Below are 22,516 nucleotides of genomic sequence, written 5' to 3'. Positions count from 1 at the left end.
GGATCAAGAAATTTTGTTAATAAATTCTTTTTTTTTTGACTGATGGAAAGTTAGAGCCTTTCAGAGGGTGAAATGCTTTTTATGCAAAGAAAATTCTGAAAGGGAAGGATTATTTTTGTAGTCTTAATTTTAGCAGGAATTGTAATTTGTTTAGCCGTAAGATGGTGAATGCCTTTATTTTAGTTGGGCTGGTTCCAGAGCTTTCTTGGTGAGTCCAGTTCAGTGCTGGATACAGAAGGAGTTAAAGAATGTCACTGGAAAATCAAACTCTGAAAGAACTACAAGGGAAAAAAGAGAGCTTATTAAAGAAAATGATGGCAGAAAACCTTTCTTGTGCATTTTTTTATTGTTGTTGTTAATTCAGATTGGTCCGAAATGGAAAGATGTGGTGACAAAGTGCATTAAGGGTCACTATCAGCCTTTGCTGCTGCTGTATGCAGATCCAAGAGGAACCCCAGTGTCGACACAAGACTTGCCCCCTCAAGTGGATTTACAGCAATACAGCAGAACTTGCTATGACAGCGAAGACTCGGGTGAGCAGGCTGGACTATACGTCTTATACTTTTATGCTGTAATGCTGCATGTGATAAGTTTTTCTTCTGCTTTGGGTGCGTTTTTATTAGCAGGGGTCCTTGTTGCTTGTCAAAGCTGATCTAGAATTCTGAAGAGGACTTGCAGTGTTTCACCTTTGAACTTCTCTCTCAGTCCAAAACTCGGTTGGTTGGTTGGTTGGGTAGTAATCTTTTCCAAAAAGGTTTGGAGAGTGAAAGTAGGAGGGGGGAAAAAAAGGTGAAGGACCTGTTGTGGTGTGGGTACAGAGAGGAACAATAACTGATGACTTCAGTGACAGAGTTCATAAATCCATCAGCAGTTTTAACAGGAAGGGAACGAGACCGGAGATGCACGAACACATAGAAATTGAAGGAAGCTGCAGAATTAAACTCAGGAGGGAAGTTAGGGAAAAGAAATATTAAGGAAATATCATAAATGAGTCCTTTGCTAGGTTGGTGAAGGGATGTGGGGGGGGAGGGGAAGAAGTACTGTTTTGTTAAAAATAAAAAGAGACAGAATCAGTGCACCTCATCTTCAGCCTTTGGCTTGTCTTTTACTCAGCTAAAGCAGCGCAAGAGGTATCAACTGATTTGTGGCAGACTGAAGGGGAAGGGATTGGTAAAGGCTTATGCCCATAGATCATGTTTATTTCTTCATTTTTTGTGGTCTGTTTTGCATCAGGAAAGATCTACAGCTGTAGATACGTAGCACTTAACATCTCAGAGTCCTTCAACACATTGCTGCTTCCTGAATTCTTTGTATTAATGGTAGTCCGTTGAATTAGAAAGGTACGTCCAAATAAGATGCTTCGGAGGTTAGAACTTGGTCTGCTCAAGGTATCAGTAGTGGTCTGAACAGGCAATTGGTTTACTGATCATTTTGGACATGTAGTCGTGCCATTGGAGGGTGAGGCCTCATTTAAAGAGGAGTAGATAAATTCTGAGAAAGATACGCAACTGCAATCCAGATAGGGTGAAAATAAAAGCTGGATCTAAGTTTACGTTGTAATGGTTTTGCAAAAGAAGATTGTTTCTATTTTTGGATGTTTGCAGAGAATATCCTAAATTAGAGATGGGTTTGTAATTTGCCAAGAACAACAAGGTGAGACTAAAACCAGAAATACAACCTTTCTTCCAGGATTTTAGCCTATTTATACAACTATAATTCCAAGAATATTTTATGGATTTCCTGGCCAGTAGCTAACTTAAAACTTCCTCATCAAGGAATCTGTAGAGAACATCTGCTGTCTCCTTATTTATGTGTTGACAGTCTACCAGTAATGAAATAAATCTCTAGCTCCTCTTAAAAATAAACACAAATAAAACCACTGATAAGACAACCTTCACTTCTCACTTGACACGAAGTCTTGCAATTTATAAACCTACCTTCCTGTTCTGGAAGAAATGGGAAGTCTGGAGGAGGGAGAGGAGGGTCTTCCATGCTAGATGTCAGCTGTGAGCGTTTCTACAAGCTTCAGGTCAATATATGCTGTAAACTTGTCTTGCTGTTCTGCTGGTTAATCTCCAGGAAATACACAGATAACCCTTCTGCTCATTCTCTCTGCGGTATCTAATATTACCGTGTTCTAAAATGACTTCAGAAAGCTGAAGACAAATATTTATCTATAAAAAGGTGTCCTTTCAGGACACCTGAAAGGCTATAGCAAGCAAATACAGAAACCTACTCTTCCATTTCAAAAACACTTGGTGAGTCCTCGAGGCTTACTCCTGTAGTCTGCGGTGTTTGACATTGATACCAGGCTCTTGAGAGAATTTGTGAGATACTGTAGGTTGAAGTGCCAGGAAAAATCATACCCTACGCATTTTCCTGTCAAACAGAAGTGAATTATATTCTAGTCTTGTTGATATCCAGAGTTTTCTACCCTAATATACCTTTTTCAGAATGGCCTTTTCGTCTCTCACCAAGTGTAACTGCAGTTTCTTCTGGGTGCCTCAGTGTTAGCAGGTATCCACAGCACATAATTCAGAAAGGAACAGAGATTGCTTATTGTTAAGTTGTTAACCACAGTACTGTACCTGAACTTTTGGCAAGGGAATAATGAATAATTTCAGCGTGGTACTAATGTGTACTTTCAGTCCAATGGATGTAATTTAATTTTGCATAATAAAAGGATTTGGTAAACTTGAAGTTATCAAAGAGAAAGTAATGGAAGGTTTGCAGAAGGTCCTTCTTCCAGGGGAGAGGACCTTTCCCATAAGCTCTAGGGTCCTTGAATCTCTGTTTCTATGCTTGGTACTCTCTTTTTCTGTGAAATTCTGAGTCGTTTCCTCTGTTTGCTTTTTTTAGCCTCTCCTGACTTCTACAGTAGCCACAAATGATTGACATTTGACATTGCTTCCTTCCCTAGGGAGAGAACCTTCCATCTCGAGTGATACCAGGACAGATTCCTCCACAGACAGCTATCCTTACAAACAGGCACACCATGAGTCTGTGGTCAGTCACTTCTCCTCTGACTCGCAGGGGACGGTCATCTACAATGTGGAGAACGATGCAGCTTCACAAAGCAGCAGGGACACAGGTAGGAGATACCATTATATCTGTGTGATTATTGTCATTTAATATGATGACTGCAGTGGGTTCTAGTGAAAAAGCTCTATTTATACAACCTGCAACAGAGTAGTGAACAGTGTTTAGTAGCCTAAATGTTTTGGCTTGTAATGAACCATTGGCATTCACAAAAAATAAGCATAATTTTAAATGTCTTGTTGGCTGTTGTAGGCTTGTATCTAGCCAGACAAACATTGACAGACGTGTTTTCTGTTACCAACAATCCTACCTGCTCTCTTTGTTGTATGATTCTGTAAGTTGGATTCTGTACAGTGCCGTTGTATGGTTTGGTAAGTGTTGTTTGTGCTACGTGCTCATCTACAGGCAGTCACTTAACTTCAGGTGTTGCAGCTGTCTGGGAAAGGCATTTACTTCACCAGAATCTCTCATACTTGGGCACTAAGGACTTTCTGTGTAAGTGGGTGTTGGTAGTATTTACTGCACCAAGGAGGAGCGTAAGATGATTTTGTGCCTATGCCATGAAAGCAAGTCAAATGAGAATCTGCACCGAGAAGACGATCTGTGTATATGCTCCTTTGGGCAGCTGAACAGTCTGTCTGAGCGCTCTTTAGTTGAAAAGAGGTTAACTGGAAGTCTGCAGGCTTAGATCTTCTCTATTACTCATGCCCAGTGACCCTAGTCAGCCTGTTTCTGCACACAGTAACTTCTAACACCACTTCTGAAAAAGTAGTGCAGGAGTTAAGGTCAGGCATCTCGAGCATCAGAAGTATGATCTGCCAAGTCTGTTTGAAAAGTTACTTTATTGTGCCTTAATTGGACTTTCTAAGAAGCCAGAAGAGTTGAATCAGCAACTGTTTGTTGCACCAGAGCATCGACAGCTGTCTTACCACTTTGTCCTTTTATTTGCAAAATAGTTGCTCCCTTGTATTGTGATGATAAATGCGTAACTGGTTCATTTGAAACAATTTATGGTACAAATATTTTTCACATCAAAATCCTGAAAAAATGTTTCAAATTGGTTTTCTTTAGTCCTATTTGATTCTTCATCAGAGGTCCAAGTAAATGTAATACATAGTTTTAGATAGCCCAACAGTACTTGTAATGTTTTAGCAAAATACTTAACGCTGTAGGTTCCAGTCACAGTCCTAGGTAGGGGGTGAGAAAGAAGGGAAAGCTGGAGCAGGATTTGAGTGATGAGGAAACAAAATTTGTGCTGATCATCAGAGTATGAAGAAGACAAAATTGAAAATGCTAGTGGAATATGGTTTATATAGTCTGCAAAAGCGGCAGAGTTTATTGAATTACGTCCCTCCCGGCAAAACTGGCCATGCAGAAATCAGCAGAAGAGGGAGGGTAAGGGGGATGGTTGCAAACATGTAAGCATGAAGTTCAGCATGTGACCTTTTGTTCTGTCACTTTTAGTGACTTTGTCTTTTTCTCTTTCTTTCTTCTCCTACTGATTCTATCCTGTGTCATTCCCTTCAGCCTAGCCTGTCTCCCCGCTTACATTCAGTTATCCTCATCTTCCCTAATTCAGCCTTAGCTGTAGTCAGTCTGTCCCCTTAGCTAGCCACCTGTCTGGGCATTTCCCCTTTATTTTACCTACCCAAAACCTTTCCAAAGAAGTCAGTCTGCCAACTCATACAACTGCTCAATCATCAAATGCTGACCCATGGGGCTATAAAGAAGCCATCTACATTGACCTGTCAACTGACTCGTTCTGGGCAAGAGCAGGGTTCGTCATTTAATGGCCATTTTCCCACTACTGCACCCCACAAAGTTATGGATCCTATCCCACATCGTCCTCCGGGGAAGGACCGTCATTGGGTTGTATGACCTCAGGCACCTGGGTGCTGCAGAATGGGAATGTGAAGAGTGGCTGCAGAAGCCCTCTCTTGCTCCTCCCAACCTGTGCTGCTGAAAAAAATGTGCGTATTCTGCCTGCCCTGTTGATGCAACTGAGATTTCAGTGGGAGGGAGTAGGGGCGTTCTGTCTTCACCTGTTTGGTTCCATTCTCTTCTCTAACATGTTCTTGGACATGCACACAACCCCTGCAAAAACAAACTTTTCCTTTTAATGTCGTTGTTTGCTTATGAAGCCATCCCACCTCGGAAGGATGAGCTATTGAAGTGATGCATTCAGCAAAGGACACCTTTTAAGCATATGGTTGGGCACTCAGAAATCCTGGCTTGTTATGTTAGTGAATTAAAAAAAAAAGTGTGTAAAGTTTTAACTAATATTCTTGGGCTTGTAATTCCTATGTTCATGCATTATGTAGGATTTAGTCTTTGTTCCAGAGGGTCCAGGTAAAGACAACAAAGCCTGTGACCTGCAGACTTTTGATTCTTGACCTCTCCTCCATGGCTATTAGATGTCCAGTGACAACAGGACAAAGTTTGCAGTTTATGAAAGGAGGAGAAAATATTTATGCAAAGATAGCAGCCTTCATTCTACAAGGCTAAGCTGGGCTCTAATTAGTCTACTAAGCTACCTCCAGTAGCACTAAATATCTGTAAACAGTTTGTTATGTACCTGAAGGATGCTAACCAAGCACTCCCTATCAGGTTGAAAGAACTAATAAATGCTTACAAATAATATGCAGGGTGGGTGTCAGGAGGATGGGGCCAAACTCTTTTCAGTGGAGCCCAGCGACAGAACAAGGGGCAACGGGCACAAACTGAAGCCAAGGAAGTTCCAGCTGAACATGAGGAAGAACTTCTTCCCTCTGAGGGTGACGGAGCCCTGGCCCAGGCTGCCCAGAGGGGCTGTGGAGTCTCCTTCTCTGGAGATACTCAAGACCTGCCTGGACGCAGTCCTGTGCAGCCTGCTCTGGGTGACCCTGCTTGGGCAGGGGGTTGGGCTGGGTGACCCACAGAGGGCCCTGCCAACCCCAACCATTCTGTGATTCTGTGAGCTTGTGGGTTGGGGAGGGGAATGTTTAACTAGAGAAGCTGTACGCTCTGAAGTGAAGCGTAAACCTCTGCTATTTGGAGGGGAGCCACTACGAGGTAGAAGATAGCGCTGTTCTTTCAGTCCCCGAGAGGTGCGCGACAGTCCATGCTGTGAAGGAGAAAAAAAAATGCTCCCAAAGCACTGGCCCTGCTCAGGTCACCTCACTGCTGCACATCTTCTGTCTTCGCTGTCAACATTTCTCTCTTACTTCCTGAATTTCTTTTCTTTCACATAATGTGCTTGTTTCTAAAGAATTTGGCTACAAAAGCACTCTCTGCTTTGCAAATGAATAGAAATGCGAGTCTTGTGTAGCTTGCTTTTTGTTGTTTGGATTCCTTCTCATTCATTTATTGTAGTATCTTTGTAGCAATTGCGGTTGAAGTGAATTATTTTTTCAACTGTTGAAGGTACGATTTTCTGCATAAAACCTTCTTTAAATATTGTTGGTTTTTATGTTAATTTCTAGAGAAGGGGGAAGGCTTAGAACAGCCAGCTGTGTAGTCTGAGGGCTAATCCACTGTCAAGTAGTAGGGATTTTCTTTTCCTATCATCCTATGCAAGGTGAAAGTTGGTGATATAAAGGCTGGAGAATGGTCTTTGTAGCTTATTCATAAATTCCCTTCTTATCCTGCATCTCTTCTTGGGACTACTCACGTGAGTAAAGCCATGTGTGTGTTTGTGCTTGCAGGATGAGGACTGTAAATGTGTGAGAACTGCAAAATTAAGAAGAGGCAATACAGAAAACTTGTGGTGTCAGATACCTAGTTCACGTTTGATGCGAGGAAATGGGGAATAAATTGTGTAAAAGAGAAGACAGTAGCACTCAACCACATGAGTAAGGGAATGTTGTGCATCAGCTGACCCATGCTGATGGTGTGTGTGTGCTCTTAGCTTGTGGCAGATGTGAATTAGCTGGTTTAGCCCTGGAGAGCCAACTGAGGCTCTGTAGACTAAGCTAACTCAGATTACTCAATGTTTGCTACAGGCCAAGGGAGTGCAGATGGTTAGTTAGCGCAGAGCAGCTGGTGATGCGCAGTAATTTATTATTACATGGTAACTCGTTCATGTGTTTGAGTCTTCATTCAACAGAGTAATGTCGAGCAAGCTATCCTCAGGAGTTTCGTGTGTACGGCTGTTAAAACTGAGAAAGTAGTCAGACAGCAAGAAAGCGGTGTCCTTAGACTGCTAGAAGGCAAGGCAGAGTCAACTTTTTCCTCTCCCTGTGGATGAGCGCTCATTAACCAGAGTCCTTGGAGGGGCTGTATTGCTCTTCTATGACCTTAAAAATGGAACACCCTCCCCTCCTCAAGACAAAACCCAAAACTTTTGGATACAAAAACTTAGCCAAAGCTGCCAGTTAGCGTCGGAGCGTCTGCAGCTCCTAAGGAGCAGGAGAGCCCCTCTGCTCATAGCGCACAGAACGCTTGGTCTGAAGGCTGTTGTCATCTCTACTGTGTGCTTCTGTCATTCCAGGGCACCTGACTGACAGCGAGTGCAATCAGAGGCATGTTTCCAAAAAGAGCTCGCTGGCAGACCGCAAGAGGAGTTCTAGCCGGTCTCGGCGAAAAGGAGATGAGGCTCAGTCATCAGGATACCATAGTGAAGGCAAGAGATGTTACTTGATTTCAGATATCGATATCTTTTTCTGCATGTTTTTAAGATCCTCGGTGTGTACGTGCATTTCCCTCCTTACATCTTGTTTCGTACATCTTTGTATTTTGCCCTTTTTTGTTTGTTTGTTTGATTGGGAAGTGTTGGTTAGGTGGGGTTTTTTGTTTTTGTTTTTTTCACTTTTCAAAGTCTGCATGAAGATGCTGCAGATAGGGCTGCTAGTTTAATCTGAAGTTATTTTTGTGGCTTTTGCTGTTTCTAAACTGCAGGAGAAACCTTGAAGGAGAAACAAGCCCCCAGAACTGCCCCCAAACCATCCAGCAGCACCAGCAGGTTGAGGGAATTCAAAGAGACAGTGAGCAATATGATCCACAGCAGACCGCAGCAGATCTCTCAGGCTATCCAGAATTCCACTCGTGGAGGGAGTAGCGTTGATCAGACGGAAACGCGACCCACGAAAAGCCTGTCTGCACACTCTCGAGACTGGGAAGTGGAGAGTACCAGTAGTGAGTCTAAATCCAGTTCGTCTAGCAGGTACCGGCCAACCTGGAGACCCAAAAGAGAGTCTCTGAATATAGACAGCATCTTCAGTAAAGACAAGAGGAAACACTGTGGCTACACTCAGCTTAGCCCCTTCTCTGAAGAAGCAGGTAAGAGTTGAAGAAGTAAGATTTGTGTCAGACTATGTGGAATCTATAATACTCCACTATCCAGTTTTGTTTCAGTGAAGTAGGAGAGTGAAATTTTGGACGTGGCATCTAGGTCAGTGGTGAGTCGTGTCCTTGGAGGCTAGTTTGTGTGGGTATTCATGTTGCATGTATGGTAATTCTGTTTGATTTCTGTGTGTTTAATTCCACATGTAAGGAAATAATAAGGGAAACAGTACTGTCTGCGCTGCTTAAACGGACGCAGGGCTAGACTGCCGAGTATCTGGAAGTTCATCTCTTGGAATGGCCTTTTGTATTGGTCTTTTTTTTTTTTTCTCTGGCTCAGCATGGTATTTTTGCATGGTGGCTCAGACTATGGTGCAGCGAGTACCTTGTGCATCAGTGCCGAGTTTTGTTGTGAGGATAAGAGCCTGGCAGCCAGAAATGATCAGTCTGGGACCGTTTTACACCATGGCAGCTATGCAGCTTGTATGTAGAGACTTTGTCCTCAGCTTTGCTCTTTTTGAAGGCATTAAAATCTGTTGCAAAACAACTTTGGGTATTTTTTGTTGCCCCTGCCCCAGCCTGCCGCTTCCCTTTCCCCAGTCTGCAAAGGAATATAATGGTTACTTTGCTCCCTATCACGAGGAGAGTACTCCTGACACTGTAGACGGTGTGGAGAGCAGGGGTTTACAAGTTCCTGGGTGTTACGTTGTTACACTACTGGAGCTGCTGGGCTCCCATCTTGGAGTGCTTGAAGGACAGCGTGTGGGTGAGAAGGACGAGGTTTGTGTGGCCGGCAGTGGAGTTGTGGTTAGTGAGGATGCTGCAGCAGAAATCTGGGGGACTAGAGGGAGGCAGGGACAGAGGGTGGTGGCTAGAAGGAGCTAAGGGTTGAAGAAAACTGGGAAGCACAGAGCAATGCGTATAGGGAAGGCAAAGGGAGAAGAGAACACAGCTGCAGGGAAGGAAGCGAGGAGAGCAACCAGGAGGCAAGTGGGGAAGACATAGTGAAATCAGTAAGGAAGAACTGAAAAAAGAAGAGAAGGTTTTCCTGTCCTCTGTGAACTGATGTTACATAAACCTCATCAAATCATAAATGGCAAAATGAACAGTGTCAGAAGTGCAGCGTCTGAAGTAGGTATAGTGGAGTACAATAGCAAATACAAACTGGAAATACAATTGGGTATACTGGAAAATAATCTTGTACAAGTACAAATTGTGATGAGGAGGAAGGGATTTTCTTTCCAGACTTGATTGTTACCAGGGGGGGATATGGTAAGGTATACTGAAGGGGAGACATTAAAAAATAAGTGTGTTGAATAGATTATTGCATAATATTACTAGGAATGCTGTAAAAATATAGGGTTTTTTTTTTCTGTGTAATATTGCTAGCTTGACACCAAATTAAAGGCAGCACTTCTAGTTTAAGCAGGGTTGAAAAGCTAATGTGTGTAGATGATTTGTGGGTATTGAAGCTGGAGTCTTATACAAAGCTGTATTCTTTTGTCTTGACAGGTAAAGAGCTTGTTGAGAGTGAGGTGAAGGAGCACGCTGTCCAAGAAACGAGATCAAGCCAGTCAAATGTCAGATACAAGCGTGGCGTGCTGGGCCGGGGCACCCAGCATCAGGTGGTGGATCAGCATCCGCATCTAATACAGAGGATGGAGTCTGGCTACGAAAGCAGCGAGCGCAACAGCAACAGCCCGGTTAGCCTGGACATGCCCTTGTCTGACAGCTCAAGCACCCACAGGTAGGTTTCATTGCTGGAGTGATAGAAGCCTTGATTTCTTTTTTGTAGTTACATAATGGTGTAGAACATATTTTAAAAAAAATGCAGAACGGCGCTCCTAGCTTGTAATACAGGTTTATTGGGGCAGGGCAGAAATAGAAGGGAGATAGGGATCTGAGTGAGTTTTATTCCTTTTCTCGTCAGCATATTGACAGCTTAGTGCTGGTGAAAAGGAAATGGCGTTTAGCTGAACGAGAAATGTTGACTGAAATGATGTGTCTGAAATAGTCGTACCCTTAGTCTGTGATTTTAAAACGTGACTAAAATATCAACCTCTGCGCTTGTCCTTTGAACAGCTCATGTACCTTTTTGTTTCAGTTAAGCCATTGCTTGATAGAAGCCTGATGCAGAATGAGAGATCAGTAGTCTTGTGTAGAAATGTTTGACATTTTCAGTTTGAGAGGTTCATTGCAGTCTTGCAAGACACTTGCAATGTTTGTATGCAAAAATAAATAGGCAGCACAATGTGTTTCTCTCTTTGGCTTAGGAGGCTTCAGGCAATCAAACAGAGACTGGTTTTGGCCAGCGTAGCAGATTTTCAGCTGTAAGAACCTGTTGAGAACAGCTGTTAGACCACGGTTTTAATACACATTGCATACTCTTATATAGGAGAATAGAATTATTGTCCTTCCCCTTGTTAACTTTCTCTTTCCCTGTTTCTCCCGAGATTTCCTTACAGTAGACTTTTTTTTTTTAATGAAATGAAAATGCAGTAAATATTTATGTGATGATAAAATAAAGGTAGATATAATTTAACCTGGAGAGATCAGTAAAATGGCAAGCGATAATTACTCTCTTCTTGGAGGGACGCACACATGAAGCGAGCAGGTGGATTGGTTCCCGCCTGGCGCAACATCCCGAAGTCTCACAGCAGCAGCATCTTGGAAGTGGAGTCTGCTTCATCGGTGGGCAGCTGGGCAAACAGCCCTCGCGCCGTTGGAAACGGTAAGATGCCCTCCCTCGGCAGCAGCGGCTTTGCAAGCGAAACCGTGTCGGAGCTGTTCTTCACTTTCTGGATGTTTATCTTCATGGTGAAATTGTGAGGAAGGGGGAAAGAAAGACTGAGGAACATAACACAGTTTTAGAAGATATAACCTACGAGATTTACTAAAGGGGGTTGCAAAAAGCTCTTTCAGAATATTGCTTTGATCATGTTGCTCTGGCATCTTTTTTGAGTATTGGGTTAACTGATAAAGTAAAGGTATTTTTCCTGTTCTTTCCCATAACTCGGTATTCTGCCGTCAGTGGAAAACACCTTCCCAAGCATAACTCATAATAACTTAGTAGGATTGATGAGTCGTGAGAACAAGCTCATAATGCTGTACAAAATTCAAAATTGTCAGAAACACGAGTGGATATTTTTACAAGAGGTTTGGACTAAGGCTGAGCTTTTCTGCAGATACGTGTTCTGATTATGTGTTGTTCTGAGCAAGTACTTTATTCCAGAGAGAGGAGGGGAGAGGCTCTTTGAATACAGGTCATAGTTGAAGTGAGAACGATGACTGATTGATTTCTGCTGTGCTGACTAGGATATTGATATGCTTTATTTTCCTCCGGTTTTCATCAGCTTACGCAGTTAGGTGAAAAGCATCTTGGTTGGAATCCATTTTACTAATGGAATCCATTTTACTGGTTTACTAATCCATTTTACTACTGGCTAATTTGGCATAGCATTATTTATAAAACATAAGCACAGCAAGAAGCCTCAAGATTTCAGCATCAGCTTAGGGTTGTCTCCTCCAGTGATTCTCTCTGTTCAATTTGCTGTTTCTTGGGTCAGTGAATCCAGGGATGGGCTGTGCTGCAGGGGAGCTTGAAGCAGTACTGCTGCGTTTCTGCCAGTCACTGACACAGAGGAGACGATTGGAAACCAAATGGCTTGGGCAGGGCTTTAAAAGTAAAACTTAACAAAGCAAAATTTGGGATCTGAAATTCTGTGGTCTTTGCTTGGTCAGTCTGTTATTTTCTAATGTTAATTGTATTCTCCATTAATATTTTTTTTTGTCTTTTAAGGGATACTTTAAAAGATTTTACTATCAAAAAAAGTTTTGTTTCTTTGTTTGTGTTTATTTTTGAAAGGTGGGGAGGTGTTTGTCCCTTTAAAGAGTGAACTGGATGAATTGCAAGAGGAGGTGGCAAGGAGAGCGCGTGAGCAAGAACTGCGCAGAAAAAGGGAGAAGGAAATGGAGGCAGCAATGGGCTTTAACCCCCGTCCCAGCAGGTTCATGGATCTGGATGAACTGCAGAATCAGGGTAACTTTTGCAATGCAGTGTATTTTGCAAGGTTGTAGTGCTGAAGTTTTCTGAACCTTTGAACTTAACTTCCTATCGTAAGTCTCAATTGAATCTTTGAACTTCATTTCCTATTGTAAGTCAGTCTGTCTCTTTCTCTCCCCCTCCATTACAATTTTACACCTTCAGTTAGTGAAAGACTGTCAATCTCAAAGCTGTAGGATGTGAAAAAACCTGTTGGGTGTTTTGACCAAATTCCTTCTTAAATGAGGCAGCAAAGTAATGCAGAGGTGTTGTTAATATGTTTGCACCTTTCCGTTTTTACAGTGATATGCACCATTACTAGTGCTGATGTCTAGATTTAGGTGTAAGGCTTCAGCTGACGTCTTGGAATGAGCAGGGCTGTCTGTACCTTTCAGACCTGTGCCCCAGGTCCGCCCGCAGCACAGCTTGTTCACTGCGGCCGTTGTTTTGTTTCTTGCTGCTCTGAGAAATTCTGCTTATTCCTGCCCATGTACTTTCCACTCTTTCTCCCTCCGCAGCTGTGCAGCCACAGCAGAGGCGTGGGAACAAGTACTGTGGCAGGCCTAGGCTGGAGCTGATTGAAAATCTGGGCTGGGTTTAGCTTACATAGCTTTCATAGCGAAAAAATTTGAAAAAAAAAAAAAGCCAAATACTAAGTTTAATTGTCTTTTCCATGACTCCGCATGTTTCTGGCAGGGGAAGGCAGCAGAAGAGGTTTAATTGGAAGGATGGAGCTGCAGCAGAGGGAACTTGGTGATGGGATTCACGTGTAGCACCTTTGCCCTAGCCCTAAATCTCCATCAGCCAGTAAGGGGAGTGAGAGAGGAGGTGGGATGAAGTGCACTGACCCAGTGGAGAGTGAAGCCTGGGAGAGCATTTAACCCGGGGGGTTGCTGGTGGGTCAGCAGAGCCGAGGAAGGTGTAGGTGCAAGCCCCCTGCGGCCTCCTGTGCTACCAGGCCTCCTGGCATCCCCACGCTGCTTGCTCAGACCTCTTGTAGATAAGAGTTGAGGTACTGGTTTGCTGCCACAGGACGGAGAGGAAGGAGAGGGCACCCCGCAGCAATGCCAGCTCTGGGCACAGCACAGCCAGTGCTCTGCAGCCTACAGCACGCCGGCTGCTCAGCGGCCAGAATGTCGCTGTGCTGGTGGCAGTGGAAAAACACGATCGCTGTGAGAATGGCTGACTGTGGGAATGGCTTTGTAACTTCTGCTGACCGTCAGTGAGCCCCTGAGTTACCCTTTACAGTCCTGCTGTGACCTGCCAGTAACCAGGCGAAAAATTCTCATGTACCAGAGTAGACGGCTATCTTTTTTTTATTGGTATTAGTGTTTACTTTTGTAGCATAAATGCTGGTGATGTAAAAATTGAAAAGTAAACCCCCGTTGCTGAGCACAAAGATGCTGTCTTCTCTGCTTCTCCTGCCCGAAAGAAAATAGCATATTCTCCAAGACGTTACCCCTCTTTGATCTCTTGTTGTATTAGCAGGTAGAAGCAAAAATTGCTTAGCTTTTCCTTGTTAAAAAGAAAGTAAGCTAGAATAATGCTTTATCAAAAAAGACTTCAGTGTAATGTTAGAGGAGTTTACAGGCATTGACTCGATCTGGGAAAGTTTTTACTTATTCCTTTGAAGTCTTTCCCCACCCCAGCCAGAGATGGAAAAGCTTATAGCATTAACTGCCTGCTCGGCTGCCCGGAAGGCTGGCTTCTGCGCAAGAGCTCCACAACGCTTGTGACTCAGATTGCCCTCGAGTAAACTGCGAAATTCACGCAAAGAAAGCTAACTTTAGTATACTGGCCTCGATTATAAGCCTCAGTAGCCTCGATTCTGAAACTGAATGTGCTGCTTGATTAACTCGCTGCTCTAACAGCCCTCACTTCTCTCTGCAGTACTTGCTTTTCGTGCAAGTTCTTTGGGGCTTGTGGCATCAGAGAGTTTGTGTTTGCACGAGGGTGTTGGCGAGCAGGCCAGGCCATAGCGTGTGTTACGCACATGGAGAAAACATCAGTGTTTGTTGTTGGCTGATGAAGATACTAATGTTCCTTACCACAATGACAGAGACATTCCATTAAAAAAAAAAAAAAACAAACACCCTTAAACAAAACAAGAAGTCAAGTTTTATGTGTTGTTTTCCCCTGCCTCATTTTGAGTGTGTACATTTTAGTGCATAACTTGCATGATGCGTAATAGGTGACACCGGACTGTCTGGGCATTTCCTCCTCTCACAACTGGAGGTTCTGGTGCCAGGACACAGTGTTTTGTCTTTTGTGTCTGAGGATGATTTAGCCTTCTCTTCTCCATCACTGTTTTCTGAATGATTGCAAAAAGAGTTCTTGACAATTGTCTCTCTCTTCTCTACTGCTTACACCTGTGTTTTTCCTCCTAAAGCTGCAAGACCGTTGGGCTTTCATATTCTGTATGTCTTTCAGTGGTTGAGTGTATGCCCTGAACACGTTTATGGAAATATTTCGTGCAGGCATTTACATTCATGCTCAAGTTTGAGTGTTGTTCCCCAGATGTCTCAGTTGTTTCAGTTTGTTTCCATTTTGTATGGAAGTAATTGGATATCTGAGGAAGAGTCAGATGATTTTTGACAGGGGACTTAGTGTACAAGGAAAAGCCTGACTGATACTTTTTACTGATCTGTTTTGGTTTAGATTCATTTCTAAATTTAGGTGAATTCCTGCTTGACAAAAGTCATCTGAACCAACTCAGTGATATGTCTGTGCCATCTTTTGTACTGATTCTGACTGTTGAAAATAATACAATAAGGCAGTGCAACTCTCTCGGGTAAACAAAATTTGAGGGGAAAAAAATCTGGTTCACATTGTTTTACTGCATGGATGTCAAGCATATCGGGGTGCTCAAGGTCTACTTCCGCATAGGGAAGGGTAGGTGGTGCGGTCTGGGATGTGTGCAGCCTCTGCGAGACTCCGTCTGTGGAAGAATTTGTCAGTCACGAAGGAGATGAGGGTAAGTGAGGGTTCTGCCGTGAACAAAACCAACATGAAGGGTGCTGCCCATTGCAGGGAGGAGTGATGGCTTTGAGAAGTCGATGCAGGAGGCAGACTCGATCTTTGAAGAGTCGCTGAATCAGGAGCAGAAGGGCGATTGTGCTGCAGCTTTGGCTCTCTGTAACGAAGCTATATGTAAGTAACTCTTAACTGCCTGAGCTACTGCGCTTTTGGCAATTCACTAATATCATAGGAAAAAAGTCTAAAACATGGAATCATGTTAAATGGTCAGGGAGTAACATGGGGATCCAGCTAGTCTTTAGGAACGTGCAGGGAGACAGAATCTTTCCTTGTTACACACATTCCCTTTTGGGGTTTTAGTCCTATTCCTCTTCATCTCTGTCTTTTTTTCATGTTTGCATCCGTTTTTGTTGTTGTCTCCAGCGCTATGGCAGGAACAGCACTGGGGTGCTGGTATGCCCTTTCTGGTGCTGAAAGGTGCATTCCAGAAAGCACCTAGTACGTAGCTCCCCCTGCCACTCGGTCCTCAATTATCAAATTTTCCCTGTCCTCAGGCCAAATTGCAAAGGGCGTTAAGCTCCCCCGATTCTCATGGAGGGCGTAGCACAGGAAGAAAATGGTAGCCCTCTCCCGAGTCCTCTGGATTGCCAGAAATGAGCTGTGCTGTACCTGACTTTCATGAAGAAAACCGCATTCGGACATTGAAGTGCTTCAATGCATTGTGACCTTTGAGAATGTGTGCTGTGTGATTTCATTTTGGTTTTGGTCCCTTTCCGTTGTGACTGGCTGGCTGTCTCACCCCGTGCTCCCCTCTGTCTCTGTAGAATGGCTGCAGACAGAGCGAGTAGCTCCGGTGCGTTTGCGTTTAGGAACGGGCTCTTCGGGGCTGCGGGTGAAGGCGTGACAGCACTGGTAGCTGCTGTTCCAGCAGGGCATACGCTGGGTCTCGGGTCCCAGCTGGGTATTCCTGCACGTCAAGGGAGCCCCAGGGGTGGAGGGTACAGGAGAAGGGTAGGTGACCATTTGAAGTGTCAGTGTGGTAGGGCTGGAAAGAGCCTGTGTGGAGGGGATGAGAAGTTGGGCTATAAATCATGGATAATTTTTTTTTTTTTAAACTTTATTTTGGTTTAGTTTTAATTAACGTGTTTGGACACCTGGCTAAGCTGAATGTGCATTAATGGAAACAGTATCATCCTTGTGAACTCTTTTGTGGCAGTATTTGCATGATCCATGTTTTATGTTCTTGCTGCATCTTTTTTTTTTTTCTTTTTCAATTTTATTCCTTTTTTCTGTTTGTTTTCTGCTATGTTTTCTTTTGCATTTTAGCTAAACTAAGACTTGCCATGCATGATGCCAGCGCTAGCACTCACAGCAGAGCCCTAGTCGATAAGAAGCTGCAAATCAGTATCCGAAAAGCCCGGAGCCTCCAGGATCGCATGCAGCACCAACAGCCATCGCAGCCGCTGCCGCCGCCAGCCTGCCACCCACCGCAGGGCGGCACCGGGGCCCAGTCTACAAGGTAGTCCGAGTGCCTCACCGAGACCTAGATCCGAGCTGCACCTGTGAGCAGTGCAGTCTGGAAAGAAATAGCAAACTATATACATGCCCCTGGAGGGTCCAAATCCTGCAGTGTTACTCCCTGTTGCTTTCTTCGTCAGGTTAAATCCTGTTATAAGGTGGTCAGCTACCTCCTCTCTCCCCCCCCCCCCCCCCTCCAGTCTTCAGTTGTTCAGTGTGCACGTGTTCAAAATGTGATCTGTGACAGAGAATTGTAGCAGTCGGTGCCTGGCAGCATTGATGTTTTATGCACCAAGGGAAGAACACAACAGACAATAACCTGGCTAAAAAGGGAGTGTGTGTTAGGATGACATGCGCGACTGTTTATAACCAGGAGCATGGTCGGAACTCAGTAAAAGCGTCCTACAGGAAAACTCTTGCTGTAATTGCTTTTACGTTGGGAACAGCAACCAGTGTGGTGGAGTGCTCTGTAGTTTGAAAAGCGTCAAGTGCGCTGATCTTTTCTTTCTAGTCCACTGCTCTAGTGGTGCACTGGTACAACTCTTGGATCCAGATCCTGATCCTGGCACCTTGACTGCTCTCCCTGATGCTGCATCATTCTTCATTTTCTTTCTGTGCTTCCCAGCATCCTGTAGCCTGGCTTAGCAGCCTCTTCAGTGTCTCTTCATGATTCTTTCTTCCATACCGACTTTAACTATAGCGTAATTAACTCTCTGCTGTAACTGATCCTTCCTTCCTACCCTCTTTAGCATGCAGCACAATCCTTCTTTCTTCCCATGCCATTCCCTCCTAGCACTAGACCATCCCTATCCAATTTCTAGGCTGTTTCTTGAACTGTTACTTTTCTTCCCTCTCCCCTTTCTTACATGTTGTATTATCAGAAGCTTAGATGAAATCTCAGAGGAGGATCCTTTTTCTTTTCTTTTTTTTTTTTTGTAAAATGCCACATACAGGTATATGCTAAAACTCAGTTAATTTGCACACCTGCCAGGCTATAATTCATAATGTTCTTTTCGTTTCCTGCAGTAGCTGAATTATACGTAATGAGGGTTGATCTTTTTGTCAGTCAGGGGTCCATTATATCCTCTTTTACAGGAGAAACGCAGAGCCACAATTACACATTTTGGCAGATGCGAAGAAAATGAAAGAAAGGCACTTGCTAAACTTAATTTTGTTCATGCTAAACTTGCTCACTGCTGCTCTGTGAAAAGAACATTACTTTTGCAAAAAGTTACATCCAGCCAAATGTTAATATTGCAGCCAGTGAAAAGATTCTGTTCATAGCCAGAGCTCTGTACTCTTATTTAATACAAATAACATTGTAGGCAGTGCACAGGTTGCGGTTACTCGCAGACAAGGTCATTCTGCTGCACATATCAGCTAGGTCTTTGTGATAACTTTCATTCTGTGCAACTCAAGGAGGAAACAAAGTAATGATGTTGTAGTTTCCTTAAGTTCTCTGTTGGAGCTGTTTGTAGCCTGTCGTTTCCTCACAGGCACGTGGACTTGGTACTGGTCTTTCTGCCTGTATCTTAGAATGCTAACTAAATGCAGAAAAATGCCAAGGACGTGTATGACCCAAGGGTATAGTTGTCTTGCATTGGTACATAAAAGAATACAAATTAATTTTTAGAAGTATACTTAGAATACAAATGATTAAAAAATAATAGTTATATATTTAGCTTGAACTTTATTTAACGTATTGGGTAAATTTCTGTATTCTGATCTTTGAGATATGATGTGAGAGAAATTTCAGCCTGTTCCTTCCATTTGTCTACTCATTCTTCATGAAGTTGCCTGGAGAGAGGGGACCTTATGGAAATCTTGTCAGTTCAGGTTCAGATCATGAACGTGTCCAAAGTATTTTCAAAAATATGTAAGATGTTAATGTAGGAAACAGCTGTTTTAGTTTATATAAATGCTATTCTTGCTATTCTTAGTTATCCCTACCCACACGCTCAGTCTGCTGGTGAAAGTGCCTAGTGTGCTGTACAAGAACACTCTACACAGAGCTAACTGTAGCAAAATAATCTGAAAAATGTGAAATGGATTCAGTAGATCAGCTATGGTAGTAAATCAGGATTAGCAGCAGAGGGCTAACATGTACATATCTACTGAATTAACGCAAAGTCTTCATCAGAATACAGTTAGCAAAGAAAAGTGTGTTGAGGTACATGTTGCCTAGTGCGAATTCTGTACCCTGGGGATAAACGTGAGCAATGACTACTGCTAATCATTTACCCTTCTGTGTGTTTTAGTGAACAGACTGGCCCGCTCCAAGTACTGCTGAGCCAGGAGGTACCACTGGAACCCAACAAAGAAGTGGAATTTGGGTCCAGTTCTTTCTTCCACCCACCTGCTTCCTGCCGTGAATTGCACTCATCATTATATCCAGAGTCTTCCTCCTTGCCCCCTTCTGCAAGCAGTCCATCCAACAGGATCTCTCCAGCCTTCCAGTCTGCTTCTGCTGATTTTCATGACCAAGTTCCCTTTTTTCCCTATAGGCAAGGGTTGGCAGAGAGGTCTGCACGAACTGAGAACGATGCCCACCATAGCGTGGAATTTGCTGATGCCACAGCCACAGGGCCAAAAGACTTTAGGAAGTGCTGTGATAGCAGCAAGTTAGAAGAGGTTCATAACATAACACCTATTCTCACACCTCAGTGCAAATCCAAGGCTAACACGGTAAACTCTGGGTCTTTGCCTACACTGCTTCCCTGTCCACATCCGCCACGAGCAGCATCTCCTGAAAAGGACAGCCAGCACAGTCCTTGTTCCAAACTTGCAAGCTCTCCAGTGCGGCCCAGCATTGATCATTTAGGGGTCTATCATGCGGTGACTCCTGCAGCTTTATCCCCTACACGGCAGTGCTCCTTGGATCCTTTGCAGAAAGCAAACAAACACTCCAGAGCAAACAGCCAGGAGATTTTATTACCCACACAGAATGAATATGGCACAGCAGAAGGTTGTAAATCTGAGGCTCTTAGTACAAAGGGACATGTTCGCTCCTTGGCAGAGCAGTTTCAGAAAATGCATGCAGTCTCCCAGGGAAAAGGTACTCATGAAAAAGGCTGGATTGCTGCAGTGTGTCAGGATGAGAAGTCTCCAAAGCTAACACAAAAATCTTTCGTCAACCCTTCATCCTCTGCTTACAGACAGCTTATCCATCAAAACCAAGAGAACAAAAACCAGCCTTCTGAAAAGTTACACTCAACTGTGGATATTAGGGACGGGGTGGTTTCTTTGGAGGGTTTTAGTGCCCAGCACAGTGCTTCTAAGAGTGTTGGTTCTCACAGTGAAGAGCTGTGTAGAAGAGGTGCACAGAATATAGCAGACCCTGCACCCTACCTGGAAAGGCACTGTCATGATGGAGGAGTGAAACAGGCGGATGATGGAGCTGCTAGTAGCGTGGTTGCCTCTGTGCCTGTGGACCGTTGGGTGGATAATGTTACTAGGTATTACAGTTCTCAGAAGGCTGATAAGAATACGGAATGGCTTCCTGTGCCTGGGAGGAGTCCACCCCTTTCTGATCAGAGAGCAGTTGGAGATGGCTTGAGCAGGATCCCAGAGCATCTGCATCCACAGTGGAATCAAGACACAGAACAGGAGCTCTCAGAACTGGAATCCCTCTATCAGACTAGTCTGCAGGCATCTGAGGCCTCTCGGCCTTTCTTGGGAAGACAGGACAGTGCTAGGTATCCATTTGACCGATCAGGTAAGAACGATGCAGCTGTTTTTCTTGACTGACCTGCCTCTGTACTCCAATGTAGGTGAAGGTAGGTTTTCTAGTCAATTTAGTTAAATGGGCATGAATTTGTGCACAGATGTGGAAAGGTTCAGGCTGTGGACTCCGAAAACGTAACTGTGTCAGTAGAGAAGCAGTGGGGTAGCACTGCCTGGGGAGACTGCAGAGTAGCTGTTGATCTTGGCAGATGGAGAGCAACATCTGCTACGAGTAACAGAGAAATAATTGGTCCTGTTTTCAAGTAGGGAGCTAGCTGCTTGGGTCTGGCTGCTGAATTTTGCTGTTTGAAAGTCCTGTATAATCTCTGGAATTTTTTCAACTGTTTCTGTGCCTGACATTAACGTTCTCGACATTTGTGAATTTTAACTGATTGTGTTGTATTAGTCTGTACCTGCTTGAGGGGAATAACTTTTAAAAGTGTTTCCAGATCTGTGAGAGTTGAACTTGTGTTTTGCTAAGGGCTGCCTGCTCCGAGTTCTGTAAAATTACTTGTGAAAGCAGCACTGGGGGTGGTACGTGGTCTGCACTGAGATCCTTGAGACCTTGTGGATTAGTTGGTGCCGAAAGGAAACTAACAGATTCTGTTGCTGTTGGTGAGAACATCCAGCTGTTGCTGGAGACGTTTAGTCCGATGACAGCAGCCCAGTTCTGCTTAAGCTGATCTAATCTCCCACCTGAGATAGGGCAACCTTGATTCTCTGCTTAGCACAAGTGAAGCAAATTTCTTTATAACCTGTATCATAGCCTTAGAGCTACGAATTTTCTGGTTAAATACAAAGAAGCCTGAAACTTCATGGCCACCAAAGTGAGACAGATATATACAGATATATGTGATGTGTATTGCAGCACGTCCACAAGACAGGTTTTCCCCTGCCCTGCACCTATGGAGGTGGAGCCTCCATCGCTCCTGACAGATCAAGCCTGGCTGTGACCGGAGCGAATACTGCAGTAAACTCTTCTATTCAGCAGCTAAGGTTTTCTGTGAAGCTCTCTTGTCTTGCAGTCCACTGGCGGAGCAGGTGACCCATCCGAAGGTGGCCATTTCCCATTTGTTGTCCTCTTGGTTTTCTTTCAGAGTTAGGCAAGATTTGACCTCACAACCTTGCAGATACTCTCTTGCATGGGCTCGAATCAGAAGGTCTTGTGTGTTCCTACTTAGCTTACTGATTTGGGAAGCTCTTTCTGGAAATCTAACAGGATAAAGCCCAGTTGCTTTAGTGTTAGCTGGAGCTTCAGAGTTCGGTCGTCAAAAGCCCTGTTTCTCATGCTGACACTTCTCTTGCCTATTTTCCCACTACATGTATGAGGGACATGAGATATGGATATTCATCTGAAGTGAAGTTTGTGTCTGCGATCTTTACTTCTGGTTTGCTGTGACTTTCAGGTGTTTCTTCCTAAGTTCTACAAATTCTGTATTAAAAAAAAAGTTTGAACCAGTGCATCTACTGTGATGAACTGGATGAAAATCACCTAGGTGGGTCTAGGACAGCTCTGTCTCACTTTTGACTTTGATTACCTATTCATTTTCAAATGCTATTTAAGCTTTCTGCCTCGTATCAACTGGATTGATCAGACTCTTGCATGCAGAATCTCGGTGAAAATGCCTCTGCTATATGATTGGAGCATTACAACAGAGATTAAAGCAAAGACCTGAACCTTCAAATCAGTGCAGAAAATCACCTGTCTTCCTTCATAGAGAGATTCCCTGCAACCATTTTTATCAGGCCATGGCTTTCCTTGTGTCTGTTCCATGAGGAATTTTAGGATTGTAACTGGTTGGTGGAGATCACACTGAAGTGAAGTAACTATATCAATCCTAGTTCAAAATAACGCTTTTGACTATTTAACCAGCACAACAAATGGCTGGCAAGCTGTAGCACTGGGTGGGACCAAGCAGGTGAATGTGTGGGGAGCTGCAGGCTGATGGGTCTTCTTTA

General features: G+C 43.8%; 1 protein-coding gene across 14 annotated transcripts in view; it reads left to right on the top strand.

Annotated features, from left to right (window-relative positions):
* USP54 (ubiquitin specific peptidase 54) overlaps positions 1–22,516 on the top strand; it is a 104,983-nt gene that overhangs the window by 74,687 nt on the left and 7,780 nt on the right. For 9 of the 14 annotated variants that reach the window (XM_075422852.1, XM_075422859.1, XM_075422858.1 and 6 more), the window contains 10 exons: positions 365–533; positions 2,921–3,091; positions 7,508–7,639; positions 7,915–8,295; positions 9,811–10,045; positions 10,890–11,029; positions 12,164–12,337; positions 15,371–15,490; positions 16,643–16,835; positions 19,093–20,549. In XM_075422852.1, coding sequence (XP_075278967.1) covers positions 365–533; positions 2,921–3,091; positions 7,508–7,639; positions 7,915–8,295; positions 9,811–10,045; positions 10,890–11,029; positions 12,164–12,337; positions 15,371–15,490; positions 16,643–16,835; positions 19,093–20,549 — 3,172 coding nt within the window. Of the gene's footprint in view, positions 1–364; positions 534–2,920; positions 3,092–7,507; positions 7,640–7,914; positions 8,296–9,810; positions 10,046–10,889; positions 11,030–12,163; positions 12,338–15,370; positions 15,491–16,642; positions 16,836–19,092; positions 20,550–22,516 lie in introns of those variants that run through there. The other 5 variants (XM_075422861.1, XM_075422863.1, XM_075422864.1 and 2 more) reach the window with 5 other exon arrangements.

Source organism: Opisthocomus hoazin, chromosome 6, assembly GCF_030867145.1.
Source record: "Opisthocomus hoazin isolate bOpiHoa1 chromosome 6, bOpiHoa1.hap1, whole genome shotgun sequence".
Classification (NCBI taxonomy): domain Eukaryota; kingdom Metazoa; phylum Chordata; class Aves; order Opisthocomiformes; family Opisthocomidae; genus Opisthocomus; species Opisthocomus hoazin.
The sequence above is the reverse complement of the archived record's forward strand: the minus strand, read 5'-3'. Positions and strand labels throughout refer to the sequence as shown.